General features: G+C 47.4%; 1 protein-coding gene across 4 annotated transcripts in view; it reads left to right on the forward strand.

The window, feature by feature from the left end:
* EHMT1 (euchromatic histone lysine methyltransferase 1) overlaps positions 1–12,366 on the forward strand; it is a 134,303-nt gene extending 121,937 nt beyond the window's left edge. For all 4 annotated transcript variants that reach the window (XM_063935867.1, XM_063935868.1, XM_063935870.1 and 1 more), the window contains exons 20-27: positions 81–236; positions 376–520; positions 636–713; positions 1,150–1,265; positions 6,963–7,049; positions 7,219–7,297; positions 8,431–8,606; positions 9,461–12,366. In XM_063935867.1, coding sequence (XP_063791937.1) covers positions 81–236; positions 376–520; positions 636–713; positions 1,150–1,265; positions 6,963–7,049; positions 7,219–7,297; positions 8,431–8,606; positions 9,461–9,647 — 1,024 coding nt within the window. In that variant the 3' untranslated portion in view covers positions 9,648–12,366. The remainder of the gene's footprint in view (positions 1–80; positions 237–375; positions 521–635; positions 714–1,149; positions 1,266–6,962; positions 7,050–7,218; positions 7,298–8,430; positions 8,607–9,460) is intronic.
* Positions 12,367–12,772: the final 406 nt, after the last annotated feature.

Consider the following 12,772-nt stretch of genomic DNA (forward strand, 5'->3'; position numbering starts at 1 on the left):
TCCCTTTGAAGTGTGCTTGGAATGCGGAAATTTGGGCTTGATGAGTTTTGGTGACCACCTTCCCTCCTGTCTTGGTCTAGGCTGTTTCTAACTCACGGCGCTGAGGTGGGGTGGAAAAATAAGGAAGGGGAGACCCCACTGGAATGCTGCAGCCCAAACTCTGAGGTCTGGATGGCTCTCAAGAAGGGCAGTAATTCCTCACAGAAACCCAAAGCACAAGAGCTGGTGATGAACCGGTAGGTAGTTATGATTCTCCCGACACATCCGCCTATTTGTCTGCTGTCCGCTCTCCTTGACTGTGGTTGGTTATTGAAGACTGGTCTTATCTAATCGTCGGTGTTTTATGGTTTGTGTGTTTTTTTGTGTTTTTTTAAGCGACATATCAAGGGGCTATGAGAATATGCCAATCCCATGCATCAATGGCGAAGACGCAGAACCTTGTCCCATCAATTACAAATACGTCTCTCAGAACTGTGTCACCTCCCCACTGAACGTGGACCGAAACATTACCCATCTTCAGGTGAGACTATGTGACGATGACTGGAAAGGCAGCGCCCTCTAGTGTCAATACCTTACTCTGCAGTACATTTGCCTCGGGAAGGGAAAATAACCTGGATCGTATTTTTATGTTCCAGTATTGTGTGTGCATAGACGACTGTTCATCCCGGAACTGTATGTGTAGCCAACTGAGCATGAGGTGTTGGTATGATATGGTAAGTACACCGTGCATTGCACTGCAGCCAATGCTGATACAAGAAAGGGGGCTTCCTGTAACAAGTTATGTGCAAACACAGAAAAATAAATGTTTAGGGGCTATTACTAACCGTGGATACTTTTATCCTGGAACATTAGGCTGGTGTCACATTTGAGTGTTAAAGTGCAGCAAGTTCTGAAATCTACTGTAGCAGAAGACGAGAAATTTGTTATTGCGGTCAGGCGGAAAGCGGATCACCGTACATTATAAGCGCGTTTTGTTGCTGGACGAGTGACATAGAAATAAAATGATTCCATACAAATATATTTTTATATATAGGTAGTCATTCCACACTGCACACTCAGGAGCCGAGAACACGCACCTATTGTTACATTATATAGCCTGCGACTGCTGACACTGCCGGCGCATTATACACCAATGCATTCTCTTCACAGAGTGGACGCCTTTTGCCAGAATTCAACATGGTGGAGCCGCCGCTCATCTTTGAATGTAACCACGCCTGTTCCTGCTGGCGGAACTGTCGCAACAGAGTGGTGCAGAATGGCCTGAAGTGAGTCCCCGTAATCTCTCTTCCATGTGACCGCAGCTGGGCAGAATGTAGTGCGCTGTGTAGCAGTACTGTACATATGTACGTACAGGGTGGTCAGTGGGGGACGTATATACTGCTGGGCAGAATGTAGTGCGCTGTGTAGCAGAACAGTACATATGTACATACAGGGTGGTCAGTGAGGGACGTATATACTGCTGGGCAGAATGTAGTGCGCTGTGTAGCAGAACAGTACATATGTACATACAGGGTGGTCAGTGAGGGACGTATATACTGCTGGGCAGAATGTAGTGCGCTGTGTAGCAGTACTGTACATATGTACGTACAGGGTGGTCAGTGGGGGACGTATATACTGCTGGGCAGAATGTAGTGCGCTGTGTAGCAGTACTGTACATATGTACATACAGGGTGGTCAGTGAGGGACGTATATACTGCTGGGCAGAATGTAGTGCGCTGGGTAGCAGTACTGTACATATGTACGTACAGGGTGGTCAGTGGGGGACGTATATACTGCTGGGCAGAATGTAGTGCGCTGTGTAGCAGTACTGTACATACAGGGTGGTCAGTGAGGGACGTATATACTGCTGGGCAGAATGTAGTGCGCTGTGTAGCAGTACTGTACATACAGGGTGGTCAGTGAGGGACGTATATACTGCTGGGCAGAATGTAGTGCGCTGTGTAGCAGTACTGTACATACAGGGTGGTCAGTGAGGGACGTATATACTGCTGGGCAGAATGTAGTGCGCTGTGTAGCAGTACTGTACATACAGGGTGGTCAGTGAGGGACGTATATACTGCTGGGCAGAATGTAGTGCGCTGTGTAGCAGTACTGTACATATGTACATACAGGATGGTCAGTGAGGGACGTATATACTGCTGGGCAGAATGTAGTGCGCTGTGTAGCAGTACTGTACATACAGGGTGGTCAGTGAGGGACGTATATACTGCTGGGCAGAATGTAGTGCGCTGTGTAGCAGTACTGTACATATGGGGTGGTCAGTGGGGGACGTATATACTGCTTGGCAGAATGTAGTGCGCTGTGTAGCAGTACTGTACATATGTACATACAGGGTGGTCAGTGAGGGACGTATATACTGCTGGGCAGAATGTAGTGCACTGTGTAGCAGTACTGTACATATGGGGTGGTCAGTGAGGGACGTATATACTGCTGGGCAGAATGTAGTGCGCTGTGTAGCAGTACTGTACATATGGGGTGGTCAGTGAGGGACGTATATACTGCTGGGCAGAATGTAGTGCGCTGTGTAGCAGTACTGTACATATATACATACAGGGTGGTCAGTGAGGGACGTATATACTGCTGGGCAGATTGTAGTGCGCTGTGTAGCAGTACTGTACATATATACATACAGGGTGGTCAGTGGGGGACATATATACTGCTGGGCAGAATGTAGTGCGCTGTGTAGCAGTACTGTACATATGGGGTGGTCAGTGGGGGACGTATATACTGCTGGGCAGAATGTAGTGCGCTGTGTAGCAGTACTGTACATATGTACATACAGGGTGGTCAGTGAGGGACGTATATACTGCTGGGCAGAATGTAGTGCGCTGGGTAGCAGTACTGTACATATGTACATACAGGGTGGTCAGTGAGGGACGTATATACTGCTGGGCAGAATGTAGTGCGCTGGGTAGCAGTACTGTACATATGTACGTACAGGGTGGTCAGTGGGGGACGTATATACTGCTGGGCAGAATGTAGTGCGCTGTGTAGCAGTACTGTACATACAGGGTGGTCAGTGAGGGACGTATATACTGCTGGGCAGAATGTAGTGCGCTGTGTAGCAGTACTGTACATACAGGGTGGTCAGTGAGGGACGTATATACTGCTGGGCAGAATGTAGTGCGCTGTGTAGCAGTACTGTACATATGTACATACAGGATGGTCAGTGAGGGACGTATATACTGCTGGGCAGAATGTAGTGCGCTGTGTAGCAGTACTGTACATACAGGGTGGTCAGTGAGGGACGTATATACTGCTGGGCAGAATGTAGTGCGCTGTGTAGCAGTACTGTACATACAGGGTGGTCAGTGAGGGACGTATATACTGCTGGGCAGAATGTAGTGCGCTGTGTAGCAGTACTGTACATATGTACATATGGGGTGGTCAGTGGGGGACGTATATACTGCTGGGCAGAATGTAGTGCGCTGTGTAGCAGTACTGTACATATGTACATACAGGGTGGTCAGTGAGGGACGTATATACTGCTGGGCAGAATGTAGTGCGCTGTGTAGCAGAACAGTACATATGTACATACAGGGTGGTCAGTGAGGGACGTATATACTGCTGGGCAGAATGTAGTGCGCTGTGTAGCAGTACTGTACATATGTACGTACAGGGTGGTCAGTGAGGGACGTATATACTGCTGGGCAGAATGTAGTGCGCTGGGTAGCAGTACTGTACATATGTACGTACAGGGTGGTCAGTGGGGGACGTATATACTGCTGGGCAGAATGTAGTGCGCTGTGTAGCAGTACTGTACATACAGGGTGGTCAGTGAGGGACGTATATACTGCTGGGCAGAATGTAGTGCGCTGTGTAGCAGTACTGTACATACAGGGTGGTCAGTGAGGGACGTATATACTGCTGGGCAGAATGTAGTGCGCTGTGTAGCAGTACTGTACATATGTACATACAGGATGGTCAGTGAGGGACGTATATACTGCTGGGCAGAATGTAGTGCGCTGTGTAGCAGTACTGTACATACAGGGTGGTCAGTGAGGGACGTATATACTGCTGGGCAGAATGTAGTGCGCTGTGTAGCAGTACTGTACATACAGGGTGGTCAGTGAGGGACGTATATACTGCTGGGCAGAATGTAGTGCGCTGTGTAGCAGTACTGTACATATGTACATACAGGGTGGTCAGTGAGGGACGTATATACTGCTGGGCAGAATGTAGTGCGCTGTGTAGCAGTACTGTACATACAGGGTGGTCAGTGAGGGACGTATATACTGCTGGGCAGATTGTAGTGCGCTGTGTAGCAGTACTGTACATATATACATACAGGGTGGTCAGTGGGGGACATATATACTGCTGGGCAGAATGTAGTGCACTGTGTAGCAGTACTGTACATATGGGGTGGTCAGTGGGGGACGTATATACTGCTGGGCAGAATGTAGTGCGCTGTGTAGCAGTACTGTACATATGTACATACAGGGTGGTCAGTGAGGGACGTATATACTGCTGGGCAGAATGTAGTGCGCTGGGTAGCAGTACTGTACATATGTACATACAGGGTGGTCAGTGAGGGACGTATATACTGCTGGGCAGAATGTAGTGCGCTGGGTAGCAGTACTGTACATATGTACGTACAGGGTGGTCAGTGGGGGACGTATATACTGCTGGGCAGAATGTAGTGCGCTGTGTAGCAGTACTGTACATACAGGGTGGTCAGTGAGGGACGTATATACTGCTGGGCAGAATGTAGTGCGCTGTGTAGCAGTACTGTACATACAGGGTGGTCAGTGAGGGACGTATATACTGCTGGGCAGAATGTAGTGCGCTGTGTAGCAGTACTGTACATACAGGGTGGTCAGTGAGGGACGTATATACTGCTGGGCAGAATGTAGTGCGCTGTGTAGCAGTACTGTACATATGTACATATGGGGTGGTCAGTGGGGGACGTATATACTGCTGGGCAGAATGTAGTGCGCTGTGTAGCAGTACTGTACATATGTACATACAGGGTGGTCAGTGAGGGACGTATATACTGCTGGGCAGAATGTAGTGCACTGTGTAGCAGTACTGTACATATGGGGTGGTCAGTGAGGGACGTATATACTGCTGGGCAGAATGTAGTGCGCTGTGTAGCAGTACTGTACATATGGGGTGGTCAGTGAGGGACGTATATACTGCTGGGCAGAATGTAGTGCGCTGTGTAGCAGTACTGTACATATGTACATACAGGGTGGTCAGTGAGGGACGTATATACTGCTGGGCAGAATGTAGTGTGCTGTGTAGCAGTACTGTACATATATACATACAGGGTGGTCAGTGAGGGATGTATATACTGCTGGGCAGAATGTAGTGCGCTGTGTAGCAGTACTGTACATATGGGGTGGTCAGTGAGGGACGTATATACTGCTGGGCAGAATGTAGTGCGCTGTGTAGCAGTACTGTACATATGTACATACAGGGTGGTCAGTGAGGGACGTATATACTGCTGGGCAGAATGTAGTGCGCTGTGTAGCAGTACTGTACATATATACATACAGGGTGGTCAGTGAGGGACGTATATACTGCTGGGCAGAATGTAGTGTACTATAGTACAGTACTTTACATACAGATGTGTCCTCACACTATTGCTGCAGCCGCACCAAACGGCCCTTCTCAGTGCACCAGAGAAGGGTCGTTTGGTGCGTTATCTTGGTCACAAACGGATGTGATGGATCGCTCCACACGACTGCACTGATTAATCTGGTGTGCGACACTTGTGTATCTGTGTGCTACAAAGTAGAGGCCACAGATTTATTTTTTTGCACGCCAAGTTTCATTGTGTTCCGAATACTGATTCAGGCGCAAAGAAGCTTGGTGCAAGCAGAATGGCGCGGGATCTATCAGCTCACCCGCGGCCGGAGTACGAGGGCACATCTGTATGTGCTGGTCGGGGCTGTTCATAGTTATACAGTTATCATGATATTATTTTCATTTATATTTTGTATTCTCCCTGTCACACAAACTTTCCAATCTGTGAGATGCTGCAGTTTTTGTTTTGTTTTCATTGTGTACTTTTTTATTAAAGATTTTTTTTAAATTTACACCCCAAAAAAAAAAAAAATAACACAACATATGACAAAGATGCAGACCTGAAAAATTCCACATTATCAGGTGGCAACATAGAACCGCGTTTCATATTGCGAGAACGGAGTAGCAAAAGATTAACGTTCCAATGTCCAATATACAACGAGAGACATACAAAGTTAAATAGTGAGAACAACGCAACGTGCCCGTGGGTAGGCACAACCGAAGATTACTATTATACGTAGGCTTGCCAGACTGTCCCTTTAAACTGGGCGACTCGTGAATTACACAGGGGCTGACAGACGTCAAGTCTCCATGTCACCTGGCTCATGAGTGTTTAAAGGACTAGTATGATAAGCCGAATTATACGTAGCATAAACATAAACTCAGGGTGAGAAGCTGAAGGCCTACAGCCAGGTTATGAGTGGGGTATATAAACTAATGGAAGCTCAATATATTGCAGTATATGTGATAAGCTGAATGTTTCCTGGATTTGTAGCAAGTAGCAGCTCCAGAGAGGGAATTACTGTTTGTATAAGATGTGTTTTACTAAACATACTTCGTGTTATCACCAGGTAACCTCATTGTATGGCGGCTTAGAGTGCCGGTCACCTCCCCCGTTCTCTTTCATCCAGTAGGGGGCCCCATCTATGGGAGTTTAAGTGGGCCACTTTGCGTTGATGAAGGGCTCATTCACACCCGGTTACTGACTTTCACGCCCTGCGCTGTGACCAAAACATAACTGCAGGAGAAGTGCACCGAAAATGCTGCAGGATTGTGTTCCGTGGCCGGCAGCGTACATTGCATACCAGAAAGCCATACACACCGTTCTCTGAGTGCTTCCCGGTTTCTGGCCGGGTGAATGAGCCCTAAGGCTGACAGATGCACAAAGCCCTTTCTCTTGCACCACATTTAACCCCTTCATCTTGTTCTTGCAGAGTTAGGTTACAAATGTACCGGACCAAGACTATGGGCTGGGGAGTACGGACCCTGCAGGACATTCCCACGGGAACGTTTGTGTGCGAGTAAGTGAGCCAAGCGACCCCCGATTTCCTGCACCCTCTACCTTGAGGACCTTGCTATGATCTGCAGATACTCGGATACACAGCTGACCTGTCTAGTACGCAGGCGGTATATAGCGGCGTGATGTAAATCACAGCGCCTTACGGTTTCCTTTATTGTGCTTCCTGTCAGGTATGTCGGGGAATTAATTTCGGACTCTGAGGCAGACGTACGTGAAGACGACACATTTCTGTTTGACCTGGACAATAAGGTGAGATTCTGAGTAGCGCACAGTACTTCTGTGCAGGTAAGGGGGAGGGGAGGAGACGTCGCCAAGCCGCTAGTAGCAGTGAGCGGAGAACCAGCCTGCGCTGCACCTCTGGAGTAATAGACTTTTTTGCAGTGGCGCTGCTTGCAGCGTGACTGGGCTCCTGGTAAGGCAGATCTAGTCTAGCACGGGACTTTGCGCAGGTTTCTACGAGCTGATCACACAGGCTCCGGCAACTTGCTTGCATCCTCTGCAGCGCGAGCAACATGTCTTGGAGGGTAATATGTAGCTATAACCGGAGCCTGTCCGTGCGGGGGGCTGTGTGCAGTGTTCTCTAAGCTGCTACACTTGACCGCTCTCCACCAACCACTTAAACTGTGTGGCATGGGCCATCCATTAAAGATCATTATGTACCAGCCCAGAGGGCACGGCCGGCTCCTTTAATGCATCTTTCTGCTCGGGGCCCCCAACGTGGCTGAAATTAGCAGCGGTAATTAAAGTTGGTCACCGCAGAGAAGAAAAGATCCCCCTCTCCCCTGCCTCCCTCTGTTCTCTCTATTCCCCGGGATATTAGGGACACGCACGGCTCCTCCTCACACTACCGTGGCCTCGTTTGTGCTTTCACTTTTTCTTTTTTTTTTCTTCACTGCTTTCATTAAAAAACGACTGAGTCTTATCTTTGGGAAGATTATGGGGGGATGGGCGGTTGTATGTTTTTGATCTCTTTTGCTCTTTGTTGACCGTCAAGAATCCTGCGCAAAGGGTCCTGAACCCGTGAGACGTCCCTTTCATTCCAGTGTTCAGTATTCTCAGCGGTTTATTATACTATAGCAGCACGGGGTATTGGGGGGTAACAGTGAATCGGTCATGCTTGGCATCTGGTAGTCGCAACGTATTCTGGGCTGAATGTAATGCCGCGTGGCATCCAGCTCGTGCCTCTTCCTGTCACTGATAATGTGATTACTATGACTGCATGGGCCTCCAGTGGCAAAATACTCTGCAGCCGGTTGCTTATGTATCTGGGCACATCCTGGTTCTTTCATCTGTTGCAAAGTTTCTCTGTAATAATCTTTCTGGTCCCTGAGTAGCGTAATATGTAAAGGTGCTACATTTCATTGGCTTCTCTTGTGCCGCAGGACGGAGAGGTTTACTGCATCGATGCGCGGTTCTACGGCAACATCAGCCGCTTCATCAACCACCTCTGCGAGCCCAACCTGCTCCCCGTCCGGGTCTTCATGTCCCACCAAGACTTGCGTTTCCCCCGAATTGCTTTTTTCAGCAGTCGACAAATCCTGGCTGGAGAAGAGATTGGGTGAGCACCTTTTTTTATTAGACACCGCTATATGGAATGGAGGGATTGGGGTCTCAATGGGAATGACAAGAAAACGTGACCTGACGTATAAGCTGAGTCCCTGACATAGTGCCCCAGTACTTTGCTATATAATCTCGCTAATGTTATTCAATGTAGCATCAGTATAGACTCTTAGGGGGCAATTCAGTTCTCCGCGATAGACGCAAAGTGCCTCCCGCTACTGTCAGACGAATCGTAACCAATGACATTAAGGTTTTCCCTACAGCCCGTACAGGTCTGCAGGAAAATTAGTAATGTCTGTCTAATGTAATATACGGTGATGTGTACAGCCAAACGCCATTGCGCACACCGCTGAGAACTGACGCTCCCCATTTCAGGATTCCGCTGGTGACCAGATGCTCTCTCCCTGCGCACGGCCTTTGCCCGGCGTTACAGCCCGGTCAATGGTTTTCATTTTGGCTTTTTACAAACAAACAGAAGAATACATAAAAGATTGACAGGACAATATTTGATACACGCGCAGACGAGACTGCGGAAAGCTGACGCTACACTATAAGAAGGGGAGGAGGGTTGGCGTCTAAACAACTATAATATAAATAAGACGTATAGCTTTATCATTATCTGTGATTTACCAATAGGGCCCAGATTTATCAAGCCTCAGAGAGTGATAAGTAGCACAGAGATAAAATACCAGCCAACCAGCTCCCAACTGTCATGTTACAGGTTGTGCTTGAAAAATGACAGTTAGGAGCTGATTGGTCGGTAGTTTATCACCGTGCAATTTATCAGTCACTTTGATAAATCTGGGCCTAGGAATGCTTTTCTCAGACTTAAACCAGGGTCTTCTCTTGCAGGTTTGATTACGGTGAACGTTTCTGGGACATTAAGAACAAGCTGTTCAGCTGTCGTTGCGGCTCCCCCAAATGCAAACACTCGGTGGTGAAAGCCGTTCCCCAGTGCCAGCCAGATACCCCAACCGAAGCTACGCAGGAGAACGGGCTGCCAGACACTAGTTCCGCCACCCCGCTCAGCGTTTGTTGAGAAAGCCACGTGGACCCCACCCCCTCTCTTCCTGTTTTTGCCCCCCCTCCCCCTTTTATGACCAGTGTGAAATAACAGAAGGAACTTTGGACCCTCTGCTGCCAACAAACGCTGAGGTTCCTAAAGACTTTGTTCCCTTTTTTAAATAAACACCAAGAAAAAATAAAAAAAACCTGCGGAACAAACCTGACTTGACAGCAGAGTCACCTGGAGACAGCGTCGCCGCCACCTGATAAATGGAGAGGCCCCGCAGACTCCACAATTATTTTTTTTATTTTTTTTTCTTATTAAAGCAATCACGGACTAAAGTAACCCCTTCTCCTGTCGGAGTAATCCACCCTGCCAGCCTGGCAGTGAAGGAGTTAACGAGTGAAAGTGTTTCACACCCCCACCACAGGGGGGAAGAATTGTATTAATCCTCCGTCGCTCACGCAGAACTCGGGCAAGTGGAATGAAAGGCGCGGACTTCTCTTGTTCTGCCACAGGCAACGCGGAGATTGACCAGCAAAAGAAAAACATTTTCAGTTGCCATTTTTTTTTTTTTTCTAACTGTTGTCCTTAAAGACTTTATTGGAAGGGAGAACTGTCAAAGACGGATTTCTTTTACCCGCGGTTCAAACGTAGAGAGGCCCGGGACGGAACTATACCTTCCTAGGCCCACATTTACTTAGAGGCCCAGAATCCTCAATAGTTGCCCTTTTACGAAGGAACGCAAGTTCTGTAACGTTAGTGTGGAGACCCTTGGTTAGTGACACGACCTACACCATACATTTACTGCCGGAATCATGAGCTATAATTCTAGTCTTAGAGCGGTGTTTGAGCCTGGTGCAGTGGCTGTAAGTGTCCAGTTTTGCAGGACAGGAGATCAGTAGGGCTTGGTGATGCTGGCGATCAGACTGAATGCGTTACACTTGCCGAACTGATACGCCTATTACAGCCAGTCAAATGGTTTACAGGGAAAAGATCGGATTAGCTTGATAGCTCGTTACATTATTGAGGTATTTGCCATTTGATCACTGGCTCATTTCGATTGCACCCATGGCCTAGGAAGACCATGGCAGGTGGGATTTCATCCGACCCTGGAGAAGTGTGCGGTATAAAGGTCGTGCCGTAGATCCAAGCAATTTTGGTGGGACGCTTCTGGAAAACTTTAATACGGCTGTAAAAGCATTCTACGTATAGGGCAGACGTGGCTCTCCAGATGCTGCCGTACAATTCTATAGGATGTTATACGTGGATGCCCTAAACCAGGCATAGTCCGCCTCCGGCTCTCCATCTTTTGTGGAACTAGGTGGTCCTGCTGGGACTTGTAGTCCCACAACAGCTGAAAAGCCATTAAAAATAGACCATAGATCACGGAGTCCTCCCGTCTCCAGGGAACGCGTAGTTGCGATTTCCACGCTCCGTCCTTACGTATCACAATAAAACTGCCATTTTGTCTTGGGTTCCTTTTACTGCATGACTTTCCTTTTGGAGAATCTCCGCTGCTGTCCACCAATGCCCTCTCGCCTATATAACACCAGCAAGAGTAATGTATAGCACACACTAGAAGTTATGTTGTAAGAGAATGTCCTCGTTCTTTGTGTTTACGTTGATCACTTCCCCGTTGGAAAAATGATGTAATGTACCTTCATTAGCAGAATCCGTGTCTCTGGCGGGTGTGGTGCAGCGTCTTCTGCGCCCCCTTGCGTCTGCCATGCTGTCCTCACAGCCGCCTTCCTACAGGTTGTCAGGATGTGCTCCTTACGTTACTCTGCGTACTGCACAGATCCGTTTTATGGACGCTCCGTATTTTTTAATGAAAGTACATTATACATTGGGGTTTTTTTTAATTGGGAAGTCGATTAAATGAGAACATTAACGGAACAGTTTTCTCTTTAAGACGATAGAAAAAATTTGAGAGGCGGAGGAGATTGTTCTGCCGGTCTCTGATAGCGAGGAGCGATGTATCGAGGAGATATCAGTCGTGGTTTACTGTGCGATCCTTCCACCTGGATTACCCCGTCGCCTGGTCACTGCTGCTCCGTTCTGGGCGGGCTTAAATCCTGCAATAAGATGACAGCGTCTCTCTGATATTAGCCGGTCACAAATACGAGACATTTTTGGCACCTCCGTCAACCTGCGGCTCGGGAGAGAAGATAACCTTCTCAACAATTTCCATTACCGATGACTGATGGCGTGTGGGACTTGTATTCGCCATGCTACCACAAAATGAATTCCTAACGACAATTTTTATGACAAAGTTTTGAAAGTTACAGAATTAAAAAAAAAGGTGCTGAAACTCCTGATTTATATACTGAACAGATATGTTAACACTTGTACCATAAAAAGTCTGATTTTAGAATAAAGTACCAGAAACCTTTTTAAAAAAAAAAAAAAATGTTAGCAGTACCATAGTGTGAATAAAACTTTTTGTTTTGTTTTTCCTTCCCCTGGTTTCCTTTTACAATGGCTGTAGTTGTTTTTTTGGGGGGGATTTTTTTCGTTTTGTTTTCACTTGGTGTATTTTATTTCTTATTTTTTTTTCCTCCAGTGGGTTTTAATTTTTCAAGTTATTTTTAATACTTCGGCCACCTCTGTTGTGTTTGTTTGTTTGGTTTTTTTCTCATTTTAAACTGCCCCCATCCCCAAATTCACCCAACACCCTTGGACCATTGCCAACCCTCAATCTTGGTTTCCTGTTTTGTTTTCAGTAAAACAATAAAAGTCTTTAAATATGTGTTGATGTGATCTGTCCAGTGGCTGGTAGTGGGGAGGGGGATGTTTGTGTATGAGTGATCGCTGGGAATGCTGAGGAGGGGTCCGGAGAGTCATTAGGGACTGCTGCCTACCACACCCTCTATGGTGACATACAGTGCGGTATCCGGACTCCAGGTCGACCAATTGGTGTCGAGTCCCATACCCGTACAGTGCAGAACAGAGAGTTATACTTGTTTTTCCATTAACACATTCAGATGGGCGGAGGTACAAGTGAGGATACAGTGACTGGAGTGCAGTAACGTCTGTATATACCATGAGCTGTGAGGTCACCTTAGATTTATACATTTTGTGCTTTTATGGGGCACAAAACTCACTGACTTCCCATAGTCCTAGAATTTATAGCAGCAAGTGTATTGTATTGTGTA

The sequence above is a fragment of the Pseudophryne corroboree genome, chromosome 8 (assembly GCF_028390025.1).
Source record: "Pseudophryne corroboree isolate aPseCor3 chromosome 8, aPseCor3.hap2, whole genome shotgun sequence".
NCBI lineage: Eukaryota > Metazoa > Chordata > Amphibia > Anura > Myobatrachidae > Pseudophryne > Pseudophryne corroboree.